Source organism: Coenobita brevimanus, chromosome 57, assembly GCF_032717465.1.
Source record: "Coenobita brevimanus isolate Jiangsu-jjx chromosome 57, ASM3271746v2, whole genome shotgun sequence".
Lineage (NCBI taxonomy): Eukaryota > Metazoa > Arthropoda > Malacostraca > Decapoda > Coenobitidae > Coenobita > Coenobita brevimanus.
In genome coordinates this window covers 61,065,083-61,089,253 of record NC_137010.1, presented here as the reverse complement: position 1 = coordinate 61,089,253, position 24,171 = coordinate 61,065,083, and the positions used below count along the sequence as shown (strand labels likewise).

The following is a 24,171-nucleotide window of genomic DNA, read 5'->3' as shown; positions in this document are numbered from 1 at the left end:
CAAGTGAATGTGTTTTGTCTGCAATCTACGTAAGCCATCATGAAACGTAGATCGTCCACACTCAACATTAAACTTTGTTTCAATTATCCACTCTACGCACTGTAATGATGATACATTATCTAACTAGATAGTACTCAGAAAACGCATACCTCTGCCAATGCCACTGCCATTAAAAAGGATCCGGATTCGGATCCGCTCCCAAATTTAATCAGTTCACTCTTGGTCCATGGCCCACTCTTCCACAAAATTTCATTGAAATTCACTGAGAACTTTTGGAGATATTGTGCGGGATACTCCGGATTCGGATCCGCATCCGCCCCAAAATTTAATAACTTCCTTGACCCATGGCCCTACGTTCCACAAAATTTCATTGGGAATTTTTGGAGATATCGTCTGGACAAACAGACAGGCAGACAGACAGACAAACATAGGTGCTTTTCTAACTTCCTCTAACTTCGTTGGCGGAGGTAATGAACGACTACCAGCCGGTTTTAATGATGTCCCTCACAGAATACAAATAAATACCATAGTAAATGTAGCGTATTCTGCAGAAATTGCCTTCAGTCGTCACTTACAGGCAATTATTTTGAGCCGTTAAATAAAAAAAGAGGCATATTGATCAAGCATATCTGTTAACTCTGCCACACAGTGTTACCAGACCATAAGGCTTATTGAATACTGGGAAGGTCGAAGTAAATTTCTGCTGTCCACTGTTCATCGTTTCTGGAGTGTAATATCTGGAAATGAAACTGGTCAGATAGTTTACGAACAACCAGTATATTACACAGGCCAGGTCATTACCATACCAATACTGTATATATATTACACATAATTCCTGTGAAAAGTTACTCTCTTAAATCTAGTAATGAGAGAGAGAGAGAGAGAGAGAGAGAGAGAGAGAGAGAGAGAGAGAGAAAGAGAGAGAGAGAGAGAGAGAGAGAGAGACAGACAGACAGATTTACCTGATGTATTAAGATGCCAGAGATATACAGTGATACAGTTGGAGGCGGTGACCCCATGGCGATACACAGCACAGTCATCTTGCCCCCCTCCACGATCAGGTTGATGGGGTGGATGGTGGGTGTCTGTGAAAAGAGGAGGGGAAATGCCCTTTATGCCATCCCAAATTCCATACTCGCATATATTTACTCTAACACAGCTCTACTATATTCTTTTCACTCTAACTTGGTCTAAAATTACCATCCCTTCGTCTTGAATGCTGAGTTGAAATAATATAAATAACACTAGAATATGCTGCTAGTCACTACGAAATGCTTTGGAAAACAACGTATAGCAGCCACTGTATTGTCTTAATCTGCCACTAGTTACGCACATAAACTGCAAGAGCAACGTAATCTGGGCAAATTTAAGGTGAAAAGAGTATAGGCCTATTTTATTACACAAATCTGTGAAGGCATCAGTGATAAACCAGTACGGTAGTAGCACACATAAACATATGCTGTACAGGGACGCCTTCATGTGGCAGCACCGATATAAAGTAATTGGAGAACTCCATTACCCAATTATCTAAATGTCTCTCAGCTCCCTCCTTATTCTCCGAAATAAGATGATGAACTGCAGAAAGTCGACTTCAGCCTGCAGTCCATCGGGTGAGTCTGGAGCCACAACAACAACAATAAGTAAAAATGCATGACAAACCTCAACAAAGGCAGGGAAGGCGGGGTCGGTCCAGGCCAGGAGTGTTTCTGAAGGGCGACTCTCTCCCCTGTCATTGGAGGCGGTGACAAACAGGACATACTGGGTGTTGGGGGTCAGGTTGTCCAGGCGAAGGGCAGGGGCGCCGATACGGGATATATTATAACTGTCACTCCCGTCTCCTCCCAGGGCGCGGTAATGAACGAGGTACCTGTATATGGACAAAAGTCTATTTAGTATTTCGCCTCTCCTACTTTTCCCTTTCCTTTGCTGGCCAATATTACTAAATGGACATAGTTTTTTTTTTTCTTTTTTTCCCCAGCCACAGATGACTCTGTAGGCACAGCAGTAAAACAGGAACCTGCAGGGAGAACAAGACGAAAAAGAAAACAAAGATTAATACCTAATGATTATACAAGAGTTTGCCAGTAAATAAGAGACCTGTAAAGAATGGAGTAACTTTCCCTACATAGGTGAAAACAGTCACAGAGAAGTTGAACCAATCGGAACGCAGATTTCCGTTCTAGATACCAGTATTGCGCTACTCATAAGTTTGATTTTCCCACTATAATCATTCTTTCTTTTCTTTTTCTTTCTTTCGTTTTTACACTAACTTATTCTAACTTAACCTAACACATTAAGCTGACTAACATGCTAACCTGACACTAAGAAAACTAATCTAACCTTTCCTGGATAAGAAGAAGTGCAAAGAAAATGGTATACCGAACTGAAAGCAGAATCCGCAACACTTATTATAGTTCTTAATATCGGGATGTCCTTCTTGATATCTTGTCACCAAACAATATTATCCAATTTTTGAAAACCCTCACGTAAAGTTTTTTTTTTTTTTTTTACGGCTACATCTAACTCCTCCACTTAGAGTCGATAATAAGCTGAATAAAATCGTCGGGAGATGGAAAACTTTACATGAAAAAGAAAATGCAAAAGGGTAAAAGGGTAAATCCAGATCAGATCTTAAACTGTACTTGTACCTGTCTCATTTGCTTTATATTTAGCTACGGAAATTTACGGGGCATGTCCCTAGCCCTCCGCCATTGAACTCTGTCACAGAGGACACACGTGTGGTTTGGTCATATGCTTACTGTATTAAGGAGTGTTGTGTTGCTGATGTGGGTGTGACTGAAAGTGTTAAGAGAATACTTTGAGACGGGTTGGCCTTGTGGAGAGGATGGAGAATGAGAGACTGAATAAAAGAGAGTATGCAAGTGAGGTGGAGGGCGAAGGATGAGATGGAAGGATGGAGTGGGCAGATATATGAGGGAGGGGTTGTGAGCTGGAAGCAGGGCGGCTAAATGGCAGAGGACAAAGCGACGTGAAGACGATTTGTTTGTGGCCAGATGGATATATGGACAGACCATTCTTCAAGGGCTCAGTAGAGACCTAGATATACAGAATATTTAGGTACGAAGCACTTTGGATATAGGGTGCTGTGGTGAGGTTGTCCAAATGGAGGGTAAGTGCGCCGATGTTAGACAAGGTTCATCATTTTTCTTTTTTTTTTTTTTTACGTGTCCGACTCTAGGCAAAGGCTTCAGGGCCTAATTCTTGTGGGGCAGTGACCTATCCCAAGGCCCAGTAGTCCTCCTACACCTCCACATGTCACCACTTCGGCGCTAACACCCACCATCCACACTGAATACATGCTAGGGCTGTCTCATACAGAACTGGTGTACTGGTATTAGCGGGGGTATTTTTACGACATGTCGGCGGGTCATGTGGTAGATCAGGAAAGTCTGCTTTTAGGAAATTCAAATCCTTAAACTGTTCCCTGCCCCAGCCGGGATTCGATCCTGGGTCCATTAGGACTACAGGCCACCTCTCTACCGATTCAGCCACCGCCTCCCCCAAGTGTGAAGATAAAGCTTACATACATTATACTTGTCCATCCCGTCTCTCGGGCTCGGAGGAAGAAAATTTAAAAGGAAAGACAAGAAGAACAAGGTGGAGATAAACTGAGAAGACAACCAATTATGAAAGAAGAGCATAGAAGCCCATTAAACTAGAAAGGAGAGAAGGGCTCGGATGAAGAAAATTTGGAATGAGAGAGATGAAGACAAGAAGAGCAAGGTGGAGGAGATAGACTGAGAAGACAAACAGTTAGAAAAGGAGAAATAAATGTCCATATTCGCCTATGGAGGAGAGGGAACACAAGAGGAGCAAAGTGGAATAAAAGTAAAGAGAGGGGAAAAAAAAGGAAGAGTGTAAAACCAGTTGTCTAGAGAGAAGTGTCGTGTAGGGGGTCCCTGTAAGAAAATGAGGAAGAAGGCTAAGAATAATGCCTACTGACACGCTATATTAGTTCCCACCTCCCTACCCCGTCTCCTCCAAAAGAGCACTTGTACACCTACACAAGCCACCTATAGGGAGACCAATAAGGTGGGAGTTTAGACTAACACCTATCAATCCACTACACTTGACCCCCTTGTTCCTTGCAAGAGTGCGGTAGTCCACAATGTATGGGCAAACAATTATCTTTTTAACGTTTGGTGAATATCAACCTGATCTAATTTTTTTTCTCCGCCTCAGAATGGATCCAGAAAACAAAAAACAGAAATTATGAAAGCAGGAGAACTATCGACAGCATTCCTAGCAAAAAAAAATTTCATCTGCGAGACCATATCTCATTCAAGCCCCCCAGATCACCTTACTTATCTAACCATCAGCATATGTAATTCCTTCCCTATCAGATTTAGAGTATATCACTCTAGAGTTAAATAAGAAAAAAATGGTCCCAAACACTTGTGCTCTTTCAAACATAATTCATTCAGCCACCTCTGATCCCATGTCACTTTTCTACCCTCATCCACTCTCATATCTCGCTTTGTCACACACACACGTTTGGTGACAACATGGCAGAAAAGTGGAGCCATCAGAGAAACGCATCAATCCAGTTAAAACTTGGGCTGAGTTTCCCCAGTTGTAATACTCTTCAGACAAAACTGGGAGACAGATGACTCCCTGATGCACAAAACCCAAGCCACACATTCAAAGTTTCTGCTGTTTGGGTCCTGCTATTACTAACTACTGCTGCTGCTGCTACTGCTACCACCACTACAACTACTACTTTTACTACTGCAACCATTACTACTATTACTACTACTACTACTACCACTATTACTATCACTACAACTGCTGCTGCTGCTGCTGTTGTTGTTGCTGCCATAGTCAGGTTATTTTCATCTGCTAATGATCCCTAAACCATTTCAACATAACTGATGACAAGGTGTAGTCAGACTGAAGGATAAATATGACTAGTAACCAAGGAGACTCACTGCTGCCTCATAACTAAGAGTCATCACATTCTATTCAACAACGGCTTCGTGTTCAGGTTATATGACTGGCCCAGTTCCCTCAGGCAAAAGCAAACCGGCAGTCATAATAAAGCTGTTGTTTTTAGTAGTTTTGATAGTGCTATTTTCTTTATGTGGGACTCCCTATTAATACGACTACTACCATCACAACAACAACTACGACTGCTACGACTACTATTACCACAACTACTTCTACTACTACTACTACTACTACCATCACAACAAGAACATTAACAACAACCACTACTACTACTACTACTACTGCTACTACTACTACTACTGCTGCTGCTGCTGCTAATCTTACAATAAAAAATAGTGATAAAATATTACCACTACCACTGTTACTACTACACTAACAACAGCACTGCACACCATAAGTGGGACTGAACTTGCTCCCTTAACCTACAACCACAGCAACAACAACAACTACACATACGGCCACACATGTTACTATCGCTTCACTTACCACTACAACTAATAATACTTCTACAACTTCAACTATACCAGGACTTGTACTGTAGTGCCTTAGAGACAGCAAAAGAAAAATGAATGCAAAGATTAACGTAACTCTACATAAATTACTACTATTTCTGTTGCTGCTGCTACTACTACTACTACTAATAATAATAATAATAATAATAATAATAACAATAATAATAACAACAACAATCACCATAATACAAATACTAGAACTACTTTATCCATCCTAGGCCTCATAGCCTAGTGTCTTCCAATGATCCACACACAAAGACATGCTGGCGACTGACGTACGTAAATCTATCAGTGGGGTGAGCCAGTTCGGGAGGCTGCCACACGACAGTAAGGCTGGTGGCAGTTTTAGCATCCAGGACCAAGCTATGAGGCGCCGAGGACACACCCGCAATGATGCCCTCGCTTGTCTCCTCGCTGGCGTTGATGGTGAGCACGGAGGAGGGCAGGGAGGTGCCCATCTCGTTCAAGGAAATCACGAAGAAGTTGTACATCTGGTCCTTCTGCAGGTTTGACACCGTGGCCACCGTGTCAGATACGTTCATGGTCTGTTGGTGTCAAATATAGTCACAATTAACCCCTTCAATCCGATGAAAAATTATTCGTTTTTTCTTGGTACCATTAGATTCTTATATTAAACTAAGGAAACTCTCTTACAAACGAGGTTAATGTAGCCCATATCTAACTCATCAATAAATCAATACATAAATGTTTCTCGTGAGCAAAACAATCGTCTCGAAGAAGTATGAGTAAATTAGAAATATGCTACTGTATCAAAGAGGTTTGTCAGAGGGATTTATACAACCTTAAAGTATCTTTCACGGTACTTCTTATCAGGAAAACCACATCTATCATAGTCTATTGGTGTCAGAAGCATCGTCACACACTTTTAGGAAATCCTTTCAATATATTTACGTGTACAGTTGCGGACATAATGGGTGACACACTTCATGATGGTTAATAATGAATCAGAACAATGACTATTAAAACCCGGGGATGCGATCTATGAAGCCTCACAATCTTCGCAGAATAATAAGTGAGAGCTTCCATTCGCTCAGCTAAAAAGAAATGTGGAGCCATATTACTGTCCCCTACTGTACCCTCGAACAGACTTTAAAAGATCTGTTACCATGACGACCGTGTACGTCAGCCCCGTTGGTGTTGGATGGAAACCTCGTCACACACCTTTATTCCAACATTTCAAAATTTTTTAGGTATCATGAAACAGACCTTATTTCTATGGAAACTATTTTTCCCCGAAGAGGCAATGTAAATGCGATGAAATTATATACAGGGGCGACTTAGTTTGCTGATCATATAGCCTTGCACACACCTTTGTGGGCTATTTATTGTACAGAGTTAAGTGTGAAGTTAACATGAATTTGAAGCCACCTACATCACTGAAAGCCACTTATTGAAAATTACTGAACACGTGCACAGTATTTGAAGACACTCTGCTGAACACCTACACAGTATCTCAAGCTACTTACATTACTGAGCACGTACACTGCATTGGAATCCACTTACTGTATAATTCAGAATGCAAACACTGCCTTGGAATCCACTTACATTATTGAGCGCAAACACAGCCCTCGAAGCAGAGTTTTTGTCGACCTTCTGGTAGTGAAGTTGGTACTGGGTGACGTTGGAGCCCTTGTTGGGAGGCTGCCACACCAGGGTCACCTCCCCGTCACTGACCTTGGTCGCGTGTAGGTCCATCACAGGGCCAGGGAGGTCAACCACACCTGCATCACCATCAGGGGGGTTAAAGGGTTACACAGACCATACAAACGCATCGGGCTAGGCAGACCAAAAACTTACGTTTCACCATCAACAATGTTACACACACACACACACACACACACACACACACACACACACAAGCACACACACACACACAAGCACCAAAATGTATAACAGAAAAAAAAAGTAAGGTAGAAAAAATAATAACTATCTTCTCTCCATAATGATTTTCAAGATCAAGACCTATTAAAGCTACCGAAACTCAGCTAAATAGTCATCAGGGGTCTGGTAATTTTAATGGCATATCTTAATAAACTTGAAAGCACTCAGAGAGCGCATACCTCTGCCAATGCCATTGCCATTAAAAAAGATCCGGACCCTCCTCCAAATATAATAAATTCTTTCTTGGTCCATGGCCCAACTTTCCACAAAATTTCATTGAATTTCATTGAGAACTTTTGGAGATACTGTACGGGATACTCCGGATTCGGATCCAGATCCGCCCCCAAATTATAATCATTTCTTCCTTGGCCCATGGTCCACCCTTCCACAAAACTTCATCAAAAATCCGTTCATCACTTTTTGCATAATCCTGCTAATAGATCTGTGGATATCGGATCCGGATCCGAATCCGCATCTGGATACGCCCCCAAATTTAATAAATTCTTTCTTGGTCCATGGCCCACCTTTCCACAAAATTCCACTGAAATTCACTGAGAACATTTGGAGATATTATGCCGGATATTGTGGGTCCGCCCCAAAATTTAATAATTTCTTCCTTGGCCCTTCCAAAAAAATTTCATCAAAATCCGTTCGTAACTTTTTGAGTTATCCTGGTAACAGACAGACAGACACACAAAGGAATAGACAGACAGACAGACAGACAGACGGACAGACAGACAAACAAACAAACAAACGCCGGCAAAAACATAACCTCCGTGGCGGAGGTAAAAATCTATAATATAATAAGACTGTGAAGAATTTTAGTGTATAATTTGGTTTGGCATCTTATCCAAGCTACTGGTCGTTGCACATAATGTTATCTAGCCTGAGAGGCCTTTGACTAAATGCGTCTGAAACAATTACTAACTCCTCCTATCAGGGGATTTACGCGTTTAGTTTTGGTTACCGACAAAACATTCAGTCCAGTTTCTGACAGACTTCCTTCATTGGAGAAGTTAATGTGAGTGTACTGTACTGTCATTTGATTCACATACAACATATGCATTTGATGAAACCGGTAAAGACAGATGTGTGACAAGATAAAGTGTAAGGTGAGGTAAGGTAAGGCTGAGGTACAATGAAGGTTGAAATAAGAGTATTTTTGTGAAAGAGGGTAAGCTGTGAGGTAGGGAGAGATGTAAGATATGAGATGGAATTAGATGACGTGCTGGGAGTAGTGAGGATGCATACACGCTACGTGGTTGAAGCAGGTGGAGTGTTGTTAATGAAGCAAAGGACATAAACCCACCTTCCTCGAGACACATCATAATGTTCCCAATATAGGGCATACAGATGGCTGGAGTGGCCTGGCTGGAGAAGGACCCGGCACACAGGGACATACAAGCTACAGGCACACCTCTCCGTTGGCAGCAGGGTTGGTGGTTGCGTCCTCCAACAACACACCGCAAGAGCTTGGACAGTTCGTTAGTGCAAGTTGCCGCTAGTACCCGAACGTGGGACATGCGTGCGTTGTAGTCACAAAGCGGCATACATCCCGGACTGACATCGATGTTACGACAGCAGGCGGTGACGTTGTAGCTATTGTCTGCCAGCTTACGTTCGTGTTCCTGTGTGGGTGTACGGAACAGCACACGCTCTGAAGGATCGCCAGTGCCGTGCTTGTTGACTGCCTGTACGTACACCTCGTACTCGGTGTCCTCACAGAGCTTCTCCAGGACGTAGGGTGACTTATCCGTGTAGATCCCGTGGTACGACACCTCCATGTTGTTGATGAACCTGATGACAAAACCGAAATACAGTCAGTCACATGCATCCAGCAATTTACCTAATGGTAAAGGTACAGGAGAGGGAGGCCTTTAAGTGGTGGTGCCAGTAAAACCAGGCAGCTTCTCTGCCCAGTTAGACGTCCCTCAACTCCCTATCCCCTGAACGGAGGATGGCAGAGTGCAACATAAGAGCAACTTCAGCTTGCAATCTACCTGTTCACGGTCCGAGGAGCCCTGAGACACAGGAACATCAACAGCCTACTGCCACATGCCTTATCTCTGAGTATATTCTAGGGAGATGTAAGAAAAATGCCTCTACAACTAATTATTACTCCATCCCACCATGCTTTCTTACCTCATACACAAACCCCCAGCACCACCCACACCCTTCACACTGGAATTTACAGACAGACTTTAAGTTTCTTGCAATACCTGTAAATCTAGTCACTTTGTTCAATTATTTGTTTTTACTACCTACATTCCACAGTTCATCTCTTATATGGCTGTCCTTCCAGTCAAATATTAACAAACACAGTCTTGTCCTATCACTTGAACCATGAAGCCTAACTGTATACGGAGAACTGGATGGGAGGGAGAACTAATTTTCCAGTATGTACCCCCACTTCAGTCTCAATCTTCCTCTCATACTGCCATTGTTTCTTTCTTTTTCTTTTTCTTTTTCTGGCAGGTGACACAAGAGAGAGGACTGGTATTTATAAACTGAACTGCCGTGTTAGTCATCACAGTGATCCTGATGATGAGAAATAATGAGAACTAACCTAATGTAATAACAAGAAGAAATAATATAATTCTCTCTCTCTCTCTCTCTCTCTCTCTCTCTCTCTCTCTCTCCACAATGCCCCACATTACCTGTGATTTAACAAGCTTATACGAAAATATACTATCTATCTATCTATCTATTGCCAGACGCCATAATCCCGTACGGGGTGGCCATTTGACTCTTGAGTTATTTGTTTTACAGGGAGGGGCACTAACCCTCCACCAACCCACTTGACACGTAGGGAGCACGTATGGTTCGGTTATATGGTTACCACCCAGCGCTGTAAATGGTTTCTTGGCTTACAGGAAACCATTTGGCTTGTCACTCAATGTAAAGCCACCTGTAACGGAAAGAAAAGCAATATGTAGTGACAGGAAAGATGGGAGAAATAGGAAGAGAGGATGGCAGCACAGAAAAAGAATGATAAAGGCTAAGGAAGAAGTAGGCAGCACTACATCAAGTGAGTGGATGATGGTCGCCACCACCTACCACTGCGAAAATATACGTGACACCATTTTGTCCACAGATTTTGGTCACGCATACTAGATTCTCTCTCTCTCTCCCTCTCTCTGTTACTGTTCATCCCAACTCTTTGCTCGCATTCCATTTTCATTACAGCGGTCTTGCATCACCCATCCACCTACACAGCTACACCCAAAGTCTGTCCATCTCTGTAATGCAAGACTGAACTAGAATAAGTCTTTAATATATGCAACTGGTCAACTTCCCAACTGTCTTCCTTAGTCTGTCTTTCCGCTACCTATGACCTCCAATCATCAAAACACAATATTTCTTGCTTACAACATGTCTTTCCTATTTCGCTCTTGTTCTAACCAAAGATCCTTAACCTCTTTCAGCTCATTTTAAGGACAGGTGATGTCAAAACAAAGGGCCGTTTAGACTAGTAACCAAGAAGAATAATTCCCAACTCATAAGTAAGGCTCACTGAATATCATGTAACCACGACTTGGTGTTCAACTTATGGGAGTGACCCAGTTCCGCCAGACGAAAAGAAACTACTGTGTACTCACCACTTGCGTTCACACTCTCGGCTGGGCTGGATGGGTCTGTAGAAGGCGTGATAGGCCGTGACGGAATCCCCCAAGACGTCGGGCGGGGACCAGTGGAGCAGGACGAAGGTGGGGTGGATGTTGGTGACGGTGATGATGGAGGGCGGGCCAGGCAGCACGTTGTAGCCCTTCATGAGGCAGCTGCGGTAGTCGTTAAAGTAGTCCACACACCTGAGGGTAAGGGGCAAATGTGGTTATACGGCTGGAATACACAATGGTGAATCACTCTGCTGGGGGATACTAATTTAACTCAACACATTTCTTGCAGAGGTGGAACCTTCTCCTTCACCACAGAACACAATAATTCCTGCGTTCGTCCTACATCATACAGATAGACACAGACATACAGACAGATAGAGAGATAGACAGAAGATAGATAAATAAACAGATAGATAGATACGGTAGCTAGTTAGACAGATACAAGTACACCGTATTACACTAATCCAGCAATAGGACATTATGTAGTGGATATCCAACAGTCTGTCAACGCTATAAGTTCACTAAAGACAGTAACACACGGGCTCACTATGCGACCAACAGCACCTTCATTCCTGGAGTCAACTAACCTTGTTGGTGGGTACTACTCACTGTCACACACGTAGCCAACAGAGGAATTGGCAAACAATATTATTCACACGAGAGACGTTCCAGCTGCCTGATAGGTTTAAAAACTTATGTGGTACAAGGATGGTTCACGCCTTAGACCACATGACAAAATAGTAAAGAAAGGTAACAGCGTGGCAAACCAGAAATTGAGTGGGAGTAAGAGGTGGGCAGAGAATTCCATGAAATTCAAAGTGAAGAGTTAGGAGAAACTATTGTTTTATAGAAGATATGTAGCACTCACTTGACAGGGGAACTTCCAACGCAACTATAATTCATTCTGTGACAAACTGACGTCAGAAATATCATCATCATCATCATCATCATCATCACCATCATCATCATCAACCCTTTTTCCCAGTTATGGAAAGCGTTATTTGGAGCCCAGAATACGAGTACAAGGAAAGAGAAAGCACAAAAGACGAAGTACCAACAGCAGGTTCTCTGAAATGGGCCACATAATCACTCACACACCATTCCAGCCATCAGAATCCTGGCTCCACCGCAAAAGCCTAACCATCAGCATTTTTTTCTGTGGAGGAGGGAGGATAGTTTTCTTTTATAAATCCATTTCACATACACCTGGCATATACGAGTCACTCCGTCGATTATCAGTTTCATGAAGAGGTGCCAAGCCTTGTCATGGGCTCCTCCGTACAAAAGCCATCCAACCAGCTCGATCCCCTGTCAGTTCCCTCGCCTCATCAATCTCCACGTGTCTCCCTTTATTACACGAGCCAGCCTTAACTCACTGTACACGGCTGACGTCCTTTATAGCTTATTCCAGACGATTTATAACTCAACTCATTTAGATTTCTTTAGGCTCTATAAAATGGCCCTTGTACTAAATGGGTTTATCAAGGCTCTACAAATAAGGCCTCTCGTACTGAAGGGGTTTATCAAAGCTCTATATATAAGGCCTCTCGCACTGAAGGGCTTTACCAAGGCTCTATAAATCTTCCAGTACAAAAAGTCTATCCAAAGCTGAATAAAATCGTCAAGGTATTGAATAAATATAATAAAATAAATCGTGCCAGGCCTCAGTTGATTAATATGCCTGGTTCATAAAAATTACCTTGCTCTTGAATCCTACCTTGAGCCGCCCGTAATTAGGTTACCTTTCTTCCTTCCATCCTCTTTAACTTGGTTCCACCCCTCCCCCAACCCTTCCCACCCCTACCCCCTTCTCACCCTTGCCCCCTTCCCACTCCTGCCCCCTCCCCACCCTCACCCACCTCCCATCCCTGCCCCCTTCCAACCTCTAGCCCCTTCCCACCCCTGCCCCCTCCCCACCCCTTCCCCCCTCCTTACCCATGCCTCCTCCCCACCCCTACCCCCATCCCTTCCTACCCCTTTCTCACCCCTACTTATTCCGGCTCCTATGACTCACTCTCGGGTATATAAAAAATATCTGCTGTTGATGGAATTGAAGAAGAGAGTTGCTCAGATCATGACAGCAACTCTCTCTCTCTCTCTCTCTCTCTCTCTCTCTCTCTCTCTCTCTCTCTCACGAATCCAATGTGTATCCGTAACTGAGCCGTTCACTAAGTCATTGTACACCCACCAAAAAAAATTATCGTTACCTCTGGGTGCGATGAACTCTGAAATGATTTGTAAAAGTGAAACTGTTCATTTGGTACTGGTTCAGAACCCTTGGTCCTTATGTCATATTGCATCACACCACAAGGGTAACATTTTTTTTTTTATGGGTTATATGAAGAATGAAAGCTGGCATTATGCAACCGCAGAATTTCATGTTTTTTACACTAATTTCCTTCTGTTTTGCCACATCCACAGAGGCGTGTCTGGGGTGTGTCTGGGGTGCGCGTGGTGCGCATCTGGGATGCGTGTGAAGTCTGAGTCCAATGACAGTGAATATCCTTTTGGATTAAGTTGCGATCGAGATGTGTGCGACTATCAACTGTGTCATTTGACATGTTAGCTTAAATTCTTTCAGGTTTAGGCTTTTGTCATCCCTTTTCTTTCGCCATTTCTCTGCTGCAGGAGATACGTGTGATCTGTAGCACCTTTTTGCACTGTTCCGGCGGTCAGGTGTTATGAAGTTGTAACTGTGACCCACGGCCCTTTTAACAAATGAACCCGGTGGACTACAGGCTTGAGTGTCCCTTCTCCAGACCACCAGCCTTCTTTCGGGGGAAAGGGAAGTAGCTGAGAGACGTCTGCATATCCAAGTAGTTCAACCGTCCTCAGTGCTACCACATGAGGGCTCCCGCTCCTGAATATATAGAATCCTTCCGTGAGAGGCCTGCCATCCATCATCCTGCACCTGGCTTTTCCCCCAACCCCCCAAGGATCACAGAGGACAAGCACTGCAATCTGGAGCTCCTAATGAGGGATGATTTAAACGTCAGTCTTGATTGCGTCTATTATTGGACGCATTAACGACATGACTTCTCTGGTCTGGTTCGCATTAGTGCTCCTGTTCGTAGGGTTTGGCCTTCTCTCTCTCTCTCTCTCCTTTTCACACATTTGGAAGGCTTTTCTTGTCCATATCCACAGCGAAGGGGGAGGGGGGGAGGTAGCCCGAGATATTTTATAGTTTATGGGTTACAGTGGTTTGTACAATTGCAGGCAAAAATGCACACAGTAATTCACCTCCCCCACCTCTCGTTTTTCTCTGCTGGTTAATAATCCCAAGCTGAGAGAGAATTAATATTTCACCTCTTTTACTTCACACAAACCTCTTGTGGCTAATATTTCAACGCTGATAAAGACTTGGTGTGCTTATCTGCTTATTATTTCACCTCTACTGCTTTACACTTCCCTATGGTGGCTAGTATTCCTAAGCTGAGAGAGGCTTGATGTGTTTTTCTGCCTAACGTTGCACTCCTTTTGCTCCACACTTCCCTCTGGTGGGCAACACTTCCAAGCAGCCAGAGGCTTGGTGTATTTCTCTACTCATGGATGATTATCTTTTATGTATGTCAGGGAAGGAAGTGACTGCCATGCCCTTTAAATGATGTGGATGCAGTGGAATAGTTGGCCTACTTTTTCCCAAGTTGTTCCTTTTAGCGGTACGTGCACTTCCATGTCCACTCCTACACCAATAACAAATTCATCACCACAAATACTCAGCAACAGGAAATGGCAAAAATGTCACATAAAATTGTCAACTCGGCAGAAAAACTCAGCTAAAAAAAAAAATCTCTCCATTCCAAGTAACACAGCGCAAACAACGCCACCAAAAAATAAGTTTAAGCTCTTTCGATCAGATGACGTCTTTTTTCCACTCCACCGCGTGCTGTGTAACTGAGCTAGGCACGGCTCGTTTCCGAGAGGAAGAGGAGGAAGGTTCTATCGAAAAGTGTTGCTTAGCTCCCGGACAGAAAATGGTTGCAGGATTATGTTACTGTTACGAAAATCGTTTTAGGGCTGCCTGTGGTATTATATCAGTTTGTTGTGTGCCCACTGGCTTCACAGAGTGTCCTGCTGTGGGCTGGGTTGCAGAGTTTTGTTGTGACTGTTTCAGTATACCGATCCTACTTTTAGACTCTTTTACTTAGCATCAATAGAAATCATGCACTGAACAGAATATTGAAGGTTGCATCTATCCCGTCCAGGGCGATATGCAACTCCTAAGAAGAAAAAAAAAAAATGGCCTAAAAAATGAAAATAGTGGAAATGAATCAGAATGTACAGGTAATGAGACAGAATGAACCCACAAACTGAAAATAAACCTTGGTCAGAGAAAACAATGATATAATCTAGAGCACAGCCATGAACAAAGTTGGCCGATAGCCCTGCACCGGCCGTGGCAACGAAAGGTGCTGTGTGAAGTGTTTTCCTGTGACATGGAGCACACAACACAAGAATATGAGATGAACAAACACCCTCTGTCATTTGGGGAGGAAGAAAAAATATGGAAGGCAAGAAGAAATATGAAGCATACAGAAAAACGAATATGACACAGAAGGATATTTTCTGTCATTTGGGCAGGAATGAGAAATATGGAACGCATGGAAGAATATTAGGCTTAAAAAAACAAAAATAAGAGAAGGAAGGATACTCTCTGTTGTTTGGGAATAAGAAATATGGAAAACAGGGCACAATACTGGCAAAGGACCGTCTGACTCATACCTGTACCTGGCCCAGAATGCAGTAAGGAGGCTGAAACGCGTGCCGGAGATAAAGTGGGGGTTGGTGTGAAAGGGGTGAGAGAACACATGTGGGGTAACACCTCCTGGGTTACCATTACTGTCGAGTGCAGAAACGGACTCTCTCTCTCTCTCTCTCTCTCTCTCTCTCTCTCTTTCTCGTATCCTACTACTGAACATACTAACTGAGCAAGTAAGTCTTTCAATTCAGGTCTGATCACCTAGTAAGTATCGAAAAATCTCTCTCTCTCTCTCTCTCTCTCTCTCTGGGGGGCGCGGTAGCACAGTGGTAGCGCGCTGAGCTTGTGATCGGGAGGTCGCAAGTTCGAGCCTCGCCCGGGCTACCGTTGCCGGGAGGGGTAGCTCCCTCCTGTAACCCCAGCGGGGCTATATGGCCTTAGTTGCCTAGCTCGGGGAATTCATTTCTCCATTTCTCTCTCTCTCTCTCTCTCTCTCTCTCTCTCTCTGTCCAATTACTGAACATCTGAAAGTAATAACTGTCTTTCTCCTCTGGTCCGACCACCTAGTGAGGACCGCTTCGTCTGTGTGGTCTGTGTCATAATATAACTCTCTCTCTCTCTCTCTCTCTCTCCACAATGACCCTCCTCACTTACACTTTAAAAAGCTTATACGAAAATTCATGTGGCGTTTTTCCGAACGTTTTTTTCTTCACACACTGAAGCAAAAATTATACTCTCTCTCTCTCTCTCTCTCTCTCTCTCTCTCTCTCTCTCTCTCTCTCTCTTTCTCGGTCCACAATGTCCCACCTTACTTATACTTTAACAAGCTTATACCAAAATTTATGTGGCATATTTTTACCCAAATTTTCTCTGACCACACACTAGAGCAAAAATTATGCTCTCTCTCTCTCTCTCTCTCTCTCTCTCTCTTACCTGAATATTTTAAGCAAAAATAATCAACGGCTGGAATCCCTAAAGAGTTCTTTCCGGGAAAACTGAACAAGAGAAAGCCGAACGCCAGAATCCTCATTTCGAGATATCCTGAGTCTGCGTTTAAAAGAACTGGGGTTATGGAGGGAAACAGAGACTAAAGAAGACAGTTCCAGAGCTGACCAGTTGCCTACATGAAGGGCTGCAATGAAAAGACTGCCAGAAAGAGGGTGAGACTGCGATGCTAGACAGGTGCTGCACGCCTGCTGTAATGGGGAATCAATGCTGGCAGACTGTGCAGAAAAACAGTGGTCATTGAAACAGCGACAGCAAAAGGATAACGATGTGACAGTGCGGTGAAGCGTGGGATGGTGAACGGAGTCAGAGAGTACGGGATCTGATGAAATGTCTTAACCTTGATCTGGTTTGAAGGGGTTAAAGCGGTGAGCCTCCATCCCCCACAACAAGGCAATACAGGGGAGAATAAGGTCCCTGTACAAAGTCAACAGCTGTGCAAAGGTAAAGAAAATGAAGAGTTGGTCCAGCACATCCAATCTCTGGGAAGCAGATTTTGCAATTAATATTATTTTTTTCAGGCAAGGTCTCGAGATAAAGAAGTCCCAGAAATACTGAGGGATGGTGAAGGACTGATTTGTGTTGTTGGATATTAAAAGTGTATTCTTGTGGTATAATTAAACGGAGTAAAAAAATTGAAGGAACTGATTGTTTTATTTATTAAAGACAACGACGTGTCTTTTATCCCAAGTAGATATAATGGACAATTCTGAAACCAAGTGTGCCACTGTGTAATTCCGTGCCCAGTGAAGTAACTGTTGAGAAAGACGAGAAAAGAATTAAAGTGTCAGAGGTGGAATCATTAGCGTATCAGTGGAGAGGGCTACTGTAAACATGTAGCTCAGAATATCTCTGGTGTATAAAAGGAAGGTAAGTGATGGCAGGGCAGAATCATTAAAGAACACCACTAATAATAGCTTTAGAAGACGAACAGTGGCCATCTACAACACCAATTATACAGGGACCAGAAAGGAAGCTGGAGATGAAAGCATAGACACTGGGACAGAAATCTTACGCTGGCAGCCTCTCTCTCTCTCTCTCTCTCTCTCTCTCTCTCTCTCTCTCTCTCTCACCTGAAGTACTTATAGTCGATCTGCGTCACATTCCCCGTACACAGCTCGACACACAGCGGGGGCAGTCCTCTCTCCCTGCAGCAGTCGGAGTGGTCCATCTGATTGGCGAGGCAGGAGAAGGCTTCGGTGGCCCACGGCGCACACACTATCATATCCGGCTCACTGATAAACCTATTGCTGGGATCACAGAGGTTTCGAAGACATCTGGAAAAGAATCGAATGGCATGTTGTATAAGGGGATCATGACACCTCACCACACTTATAAATAACAAAACTCCCATAGTTTAAGACAATCATAGCTAGATCAAGAACAATACTATTACTTACGTTGCACACGTTATGCTGAAAAACTGAAAAGGATAAGAAAAGCTTGTTATGGAAAGGAATGATGGTCGCCCACAAACAGCTGCAGAAAACTTACATAATGTTTCATAAATATACACAGGAAAACATGAGTACGTCAGATTTCTCTCAGGTCAACACACACACACACACACACACACACACACACACACACACACACACACACAGCACCTGGAAAATGAGTGAATATCTGATTACAATATACGATCCGTGCAGCTTAAATTCCAGGGTAACTTCAAAGCCAGTGCCGACGTGGATGAAGAACACAATCAATGCAAGAAAAAAAAAAAATCCCACACATAAAAAGGGCCCGTAATTTAAATGGCTATGGGGGGATTTCGCAACATCTCTTCCTTGGCAACTCATTCTGCTCATTAGACCTCAATATCCTCTCCCTGGTCAATGGTGCAAACTACAATGAAACTAAAAATACATAGAAAATACCACACAAGGGAATACTAAGGTGTAAGAATAGTAATAAATCGCTAACAATAATATGCTACGAAAGCAAAAAATGCCTCTTGAAATTCGGTTCTAAATTCACACACGAATCTCAAAAGGAAATCAAATGCTTGCTGTTGAAAGGGATGTGGGTAGTTCACCGATGACTAGCCAGAAATTCTACTCTCTCTCTCTCTCTCTCTCTCTCTCCAAACGCCCCACCTTACTTACACCTTAACAAGCTTACACCAAACTTTACGCGGTACATTTTTGCCCATAAAATAATTTTTTCTTCGCACACACTAGAGGAAAATCTCTCTCTCTCTCTCTCTCTCTCTCACTCTCTCTCTCTCTCTCTCTCTCTCTCTCTCTCTCTCTCTCTCTCTCTCTCTCATGCACACAAGTTCATACATTTTATGGGGGTTTTACACCAACTACTGAGTACTTTTACAAACAAACAATAAATCACCTTTAATAAACATACATGAGCACAAACACACTAAAAGACACTCTCTCTCGCTCTCTCTCTCTCTCTCTCCTAAACAATTCCGAACACAAACATCCCGACACACTTACCATATATCACATGTAATAATAAAAATAACAACAACTATAATAATAATAATAATAATAATAATAGTAATTACCCCTCATCATACTTCCAGCATAAACTTCCTCTACATGATCATTTTTTATCTTCTCTAATAACAACAATAACAATAATAATAATAATAAAAAATAAATAATAATAATAATAATCCGCACTATACTCGTGCAACTCTCAACCCTCTCTCTGAGCATTTATCCCTTCAGCCCAATGACGTATCTTTAATTCTGTTCTTACAACTTCCAAGCGACTTCATTCAAAATTAAGTCACGTCCTCACCAAACACTTGCTGACGCGGGCTGGAGTTATGCCTCATTAAAACCCACCCAAGCTCTCGCCTGCACCCGCTCGCGCCCAGTGGGACCACTTGTATGGGTCGCAGTGATACAGATCTCCCCCTATCGCACCCACGAGCACCAGCAAACATTCGGTGTGGACAGACATCCCTTTTTGATGAAATTAACCCCTTCTGTACCGCGACGTCTTTGTTATTTTACTCTTGCTTTCTCCAGGCGATTATATTAAACTTAGGAGGGCCTGAATAGGAAGAGCGTAATGTATTTAACGACTGCAGCGTAAGAGGTCTTTCCTGAGTTAGAGTCGTCTGTTGATAATAGGAATATCGTCTGTTGATAAAAGTGAAAAAAGGCGTTATTGGAGTGAGATGGCTAATAAAAGCTATAGCAAACCCCTAGAGAAAGATACACAGCATATGGTGAGTAAATTTAAAAAGGCATTGTATAGAAAGAGGCGATATAAAGCTGTGGTTAACTCGTACAACAATATAAATGTCTCTCAGGCAGAAAAAAAATAGGTAACAGTAATAATTTTTCACTCATTCATTATCTAATCCCTCTATCTTTCCATCAGGTCTGAGGGGGAAAACGTTCTCTGCACTAGGCCACTTTCCTCCCACCTCTGAACCCCAAAGGATAAAAACTAAATCCAGCGAAACACCGATATCGATAATGGAAGACATTGGTGGAATCATTATTTTAGATTTATGTCTCAGAATGCTACACTTTCCATTACACCACCGCGAACCTTGCTAACTTGCGTCGACTGGAAAATGAGGGAAAAGTTTTTACTTTGTGTGTGTGTGTGTGTGTGTGTGTGTGTGTGTGTGTGTGTGTGTGTGATCAATACCTAGCTATATCCAGCAAAATAACGACACCAATAATGAGTGCATATTGTTACAGTCTATTCATAATACCATATTAAGAAGAGCAGACCTATAAAGTGCAATACCCAAATGAAGCTTCGAAACCTGAGTCAATCTGAAAAACGAAAGAAATATCCGAATACCATTAAAAGAGCACTGATCTCGACCAAGCACCCAAAAAGTATAGCCCAAATGGTTATGATAGCATTCATATTGGCGGATCTTCACAATATCCAAGTGAAGCTTCACAACAAGAGTCACTTTGAAAAATGCACAAACTCTCCAAACGCCATTAAAAGAGCATTGATTATCCGTCCGAGCATCCAGAAAATGTACCCCAAATGGTTATGATGGCCTGAATGAGGGCATAATCATCCTTAATGACCAGACTTCATAAAGAAAAATCATAATCACCGAGCGTTCTTTCTGTCTCGGTTCATTGGTTCGCTTTGGTCACATGGATGCCTTGGTGTTTATGTGAATCGCTCCAGGGATCTGATGCGCTGCTGGAAAAACTGGTGTGAAAAACTGTAAGTAGGAGAAAAACGAGAGTCAGATTAATGCCTCTTGACTCACTGATTATTTACAAAGTTCCAATCTTCCCAAGAATACATGCGACTCCAATTTACATCTACATTCCAAACTGTACTGACGAACAGGGACAAGGGAGTAACCAGTTTTGTCTAAAAGTCTGACTGGCCCAAATTTCGAACTCGGGTTCTTGTAGATGTACTGTAGGCTGGACGTGCTAACCAATGCACCACCAGTTTCGCCAATGGGAGGAATTAGAGCCCCCACAAATTCCAGAAAGTTGTCAGTGCTCGCCGGATCACTAAATAGCGTGGGGTCACTACCCGCTCAGAACTGACGTACCTTTCTTTTTAAAAATTCCTATCGGGATTATTACTCATGCATAAAGCATTATACTGGTATTATATTCATCTTAGATATTTTACTGATGCTTAAAATGGGTTTTGCACCGAAAAGTTCTCCATAGAGTTTATTAAAAGCCATGAAAGCTTATTGCGTGTTTTTGCATTCAGCACATTTTTACCATGTGCTATGAGTTTCAGTTGTTCGAAAAATTTATCATACAGTTTCCAAAGATCGAAATCTTTCATTTGGCAAATCCCGACATGATTCTATCCATTATACACTTAATAACAGTAAGAATTGTACAGCCGAATTCTCACATGGCTGAGATCAGCAACCCGAATTTTAAAATGCACGGTATTCCTATTGCTTTGAGAAAACGTCTCAGTTCAGCTACAGTCTGTTTTTCCACATATATTTTAGCTGCGCAGTCGATCATGGCACTATATTTTCCGGATATATCGGCTGATTTCAAAAGGTGCAGGCGTCAGGTGTGGTGTATACACATCATCAGCGCCGCCCTGGGCCCCTGGCGGCGGCCCCACAAACTAAGCGCCTTAATAAGGGCTCAGTGAGTTCATACGATCTTCGATTGTTTAAGTACCACATTTCCTTCATTTGTTATGTAAGATACAATATCGTTATATTCATTTACCATTTTTCCTTACAAATGTACATTCACCACCTACAAACATGACAACGATCAATACTCAGGCAACATAATACTCGCATGTAGAAAGTCCCTAAACTGAGATGGACGCAACCTTCCGTTTCTATTATATTTAGAAAACGAAGCCATTTTTTTCTCCAGTATTATATGTTAATAAATCAACAGATATCCTATTTTCAGTTGAGAAACACAAAAATTGTATAACAGAGGGTAATTCAAGTTGACCCCATTTTTGCACTTTACATTAAGTAATCTGGCGAGTGGTGGCATCGTTTTCCAGTTTGTGGGGGGGCTCCTATTGTGACCTCGTAGATCAATGGGTTGGGAGGAAAGAGGTGGTAATAAATCTTTTTATCCGACGGCATAATACTGTGTGTGTGTGTGTGTGTGTGTGTTTTCAAACGATTTTCTTCACACTGGGACAGACTTTTCGACCTGGTGAAGTTAGATGTGGTCTTCACTGCCCCTTCACTATGACAAGTCTTCCTATAGTTGTATAAAACCATCTGTAGATAACAACAATATAATTAAATACATACTCGGGCTGAAGGGTTAATGGAAGGCAGATGCGTTGATTAAGACAGAGAAGCGATTTAAAACACACACACACACACACACACACACACACACACAGAACGGATTTATTTCCACTCTGCTTACTTGTGCAATTTAATCTGTGACAGAGAAACTAGCACTAGAGTATGTTAGAAATGACGAAGACTGGTATAAAAGTGGTATTAAATTGGTAATGAAACTGGTATTAAAAGTGGAATTGAAGTGTGCTAGGAATAAAGACATTACTGGTAATATACGTGGTGTTAAACTGGCAAAAAAGAGACACTAAAAATGGTGCAGAAGTGTGCCAGAACTGAAGAAATATTGGTATTAAATCTGGCATGAACTCCGTATTAAAACTGGTATTAAATTTGGTATTAAAATTGGTACTAGAACTGGTATTAACTCGGTACTAGAACTGGTATTAACTCGGTATTAAAACTGGTATTAACTCGGTATTAAATCTGGTATTAACTCTGTATTAAAACAGGTATTTAAAACTGCTATGAACTCGGTATTAAACTGGTATTAAAACTGGCATGAACTCGGTATTAAACTGGTATTAAAACTGGTATGAACTCGGTATTAAACTGGTATTAAAACTTATATGAACTCGGTATTAAACTGGTATTAAAACTGTATTAAAACCGGTAATAAAACTGGTATTAAAACTGGTATGAACTCTGTATTAAAATGGTATTATAACTGGTATGAACTCAGTATTAAACTGGTATTAAAACTGGTATGAACTCGGTATTAAACTGGTATTAAAACTGTATTAAAACCAGTATTAACACTGGTATTGAAACAGGTATGAACTCGGTATTAAAATGGTATTAAAACTGGTATCAAAACTGGTATTAAAACTGGTATCAAAACTGGTATCAAAACTGGTATCAAAACTGGTATCAAAACTGGTATCAAAACTGGTATTAAAACTGGTATTAAAACTGGTATCAAAACTGGTATCAAAACTGGTATTAAAACTGGTATCAAAACTGGTATCAAAACTGGTATCAAAACTGGTATCAAAACTGGTATCAAAACTGGTATTAAAACTTAAGAATTCGGTATTAAAATGGTATTAAAACTGGTATGAAAATTAAAATGGTATTAAAACTGGTATCAAAATTAGTCTTAAAACTGGTATGACCTCGGTATTAGAACTAGTATTAGATTTGGCAGTAAAATTGGTATTAAAACTGGCATGAACTCGGTATTAAAACTGGTATTAAAATTGGTATTAAAACTGGTATTAAAATTGATATTAAAACTGGTATTAAGTGTGGTGGGACAGAAGACAAAAGCAGCCAAGGGTGAAGGCCGCTGCACACTGAGGCCTTAATGATCACACCTCCCCATTGGCTTTGAATTTTTCGTGGTACTTTCCCTTGGCGATTTATCCTGCAATTTACAACTCAAACTCGTGTGCTTTTTACGCCGCTTTAATATCCACATAATTTGCACCCCCCCCCCCCCCAAAAAAAAAGAAAAAAAAACGCAAGAACTTACTGAGGTGCAATGTGTAAAATAAATCAATAAGGAAGAAGTGTTACGAAATTTTAGAAAGCCACGTGAGAATAAAACCCAGAACACATCGCTACGAATGAGGCGTCACGAATTCCCCAAAGCCGCTTACAATACGACCCATAATGTGGTGTAACGTGCAGAATAAATCGCTTGAGGAGATGCGTCACGAAATATCCCAAGCCACCTAGAATACA

The 24,171-nt window shown here is 42.1% G+C and overlaps 1 protein-coding gene across 1 annotated transcript in view; it reads right to left on the bottom strand.

Moving 5' to 3' along the window:
• Positions 1-24,171, bottom strand: part of LOC145402055 (Ig-like and fibronectin type-III domain-containing protein 1) — a 512,409-nt gene that overhangs the window by 58,358 nt on the left and 429,880 nt on the right. Inside the window, exons 12-18 of the mRNA XM_080274151.1 lie at positions 17,777-17,980; positions 10,982-11,191; positions 8,692-9,179; positions 7,047-7,222; positions 5,760-6,025; positions 1,660-1,867; positions 963-1,085 (exon numbers count right to left, since the gene is read on the bottom strand). Of these exons, the coding sequence (XP_080130277.1) occupies positions 963-1,085; positions 1,660-1,867; positions 5,760-6,025; positions 7,047-7,222; positions 8,692-9,179; positions 10,982-11,191; positions 17,777-17,980 (1,675 nt within the window). The remainder of the gene's footprint in view (positions 1-962; positions 1,086-1,659; positions 1,868-5,759; positions 6,026-7,046; positions 7,223-8,691; positions 9,180-10,981; positions 11,192-17,776; positions 17,981-24,171) is intronic.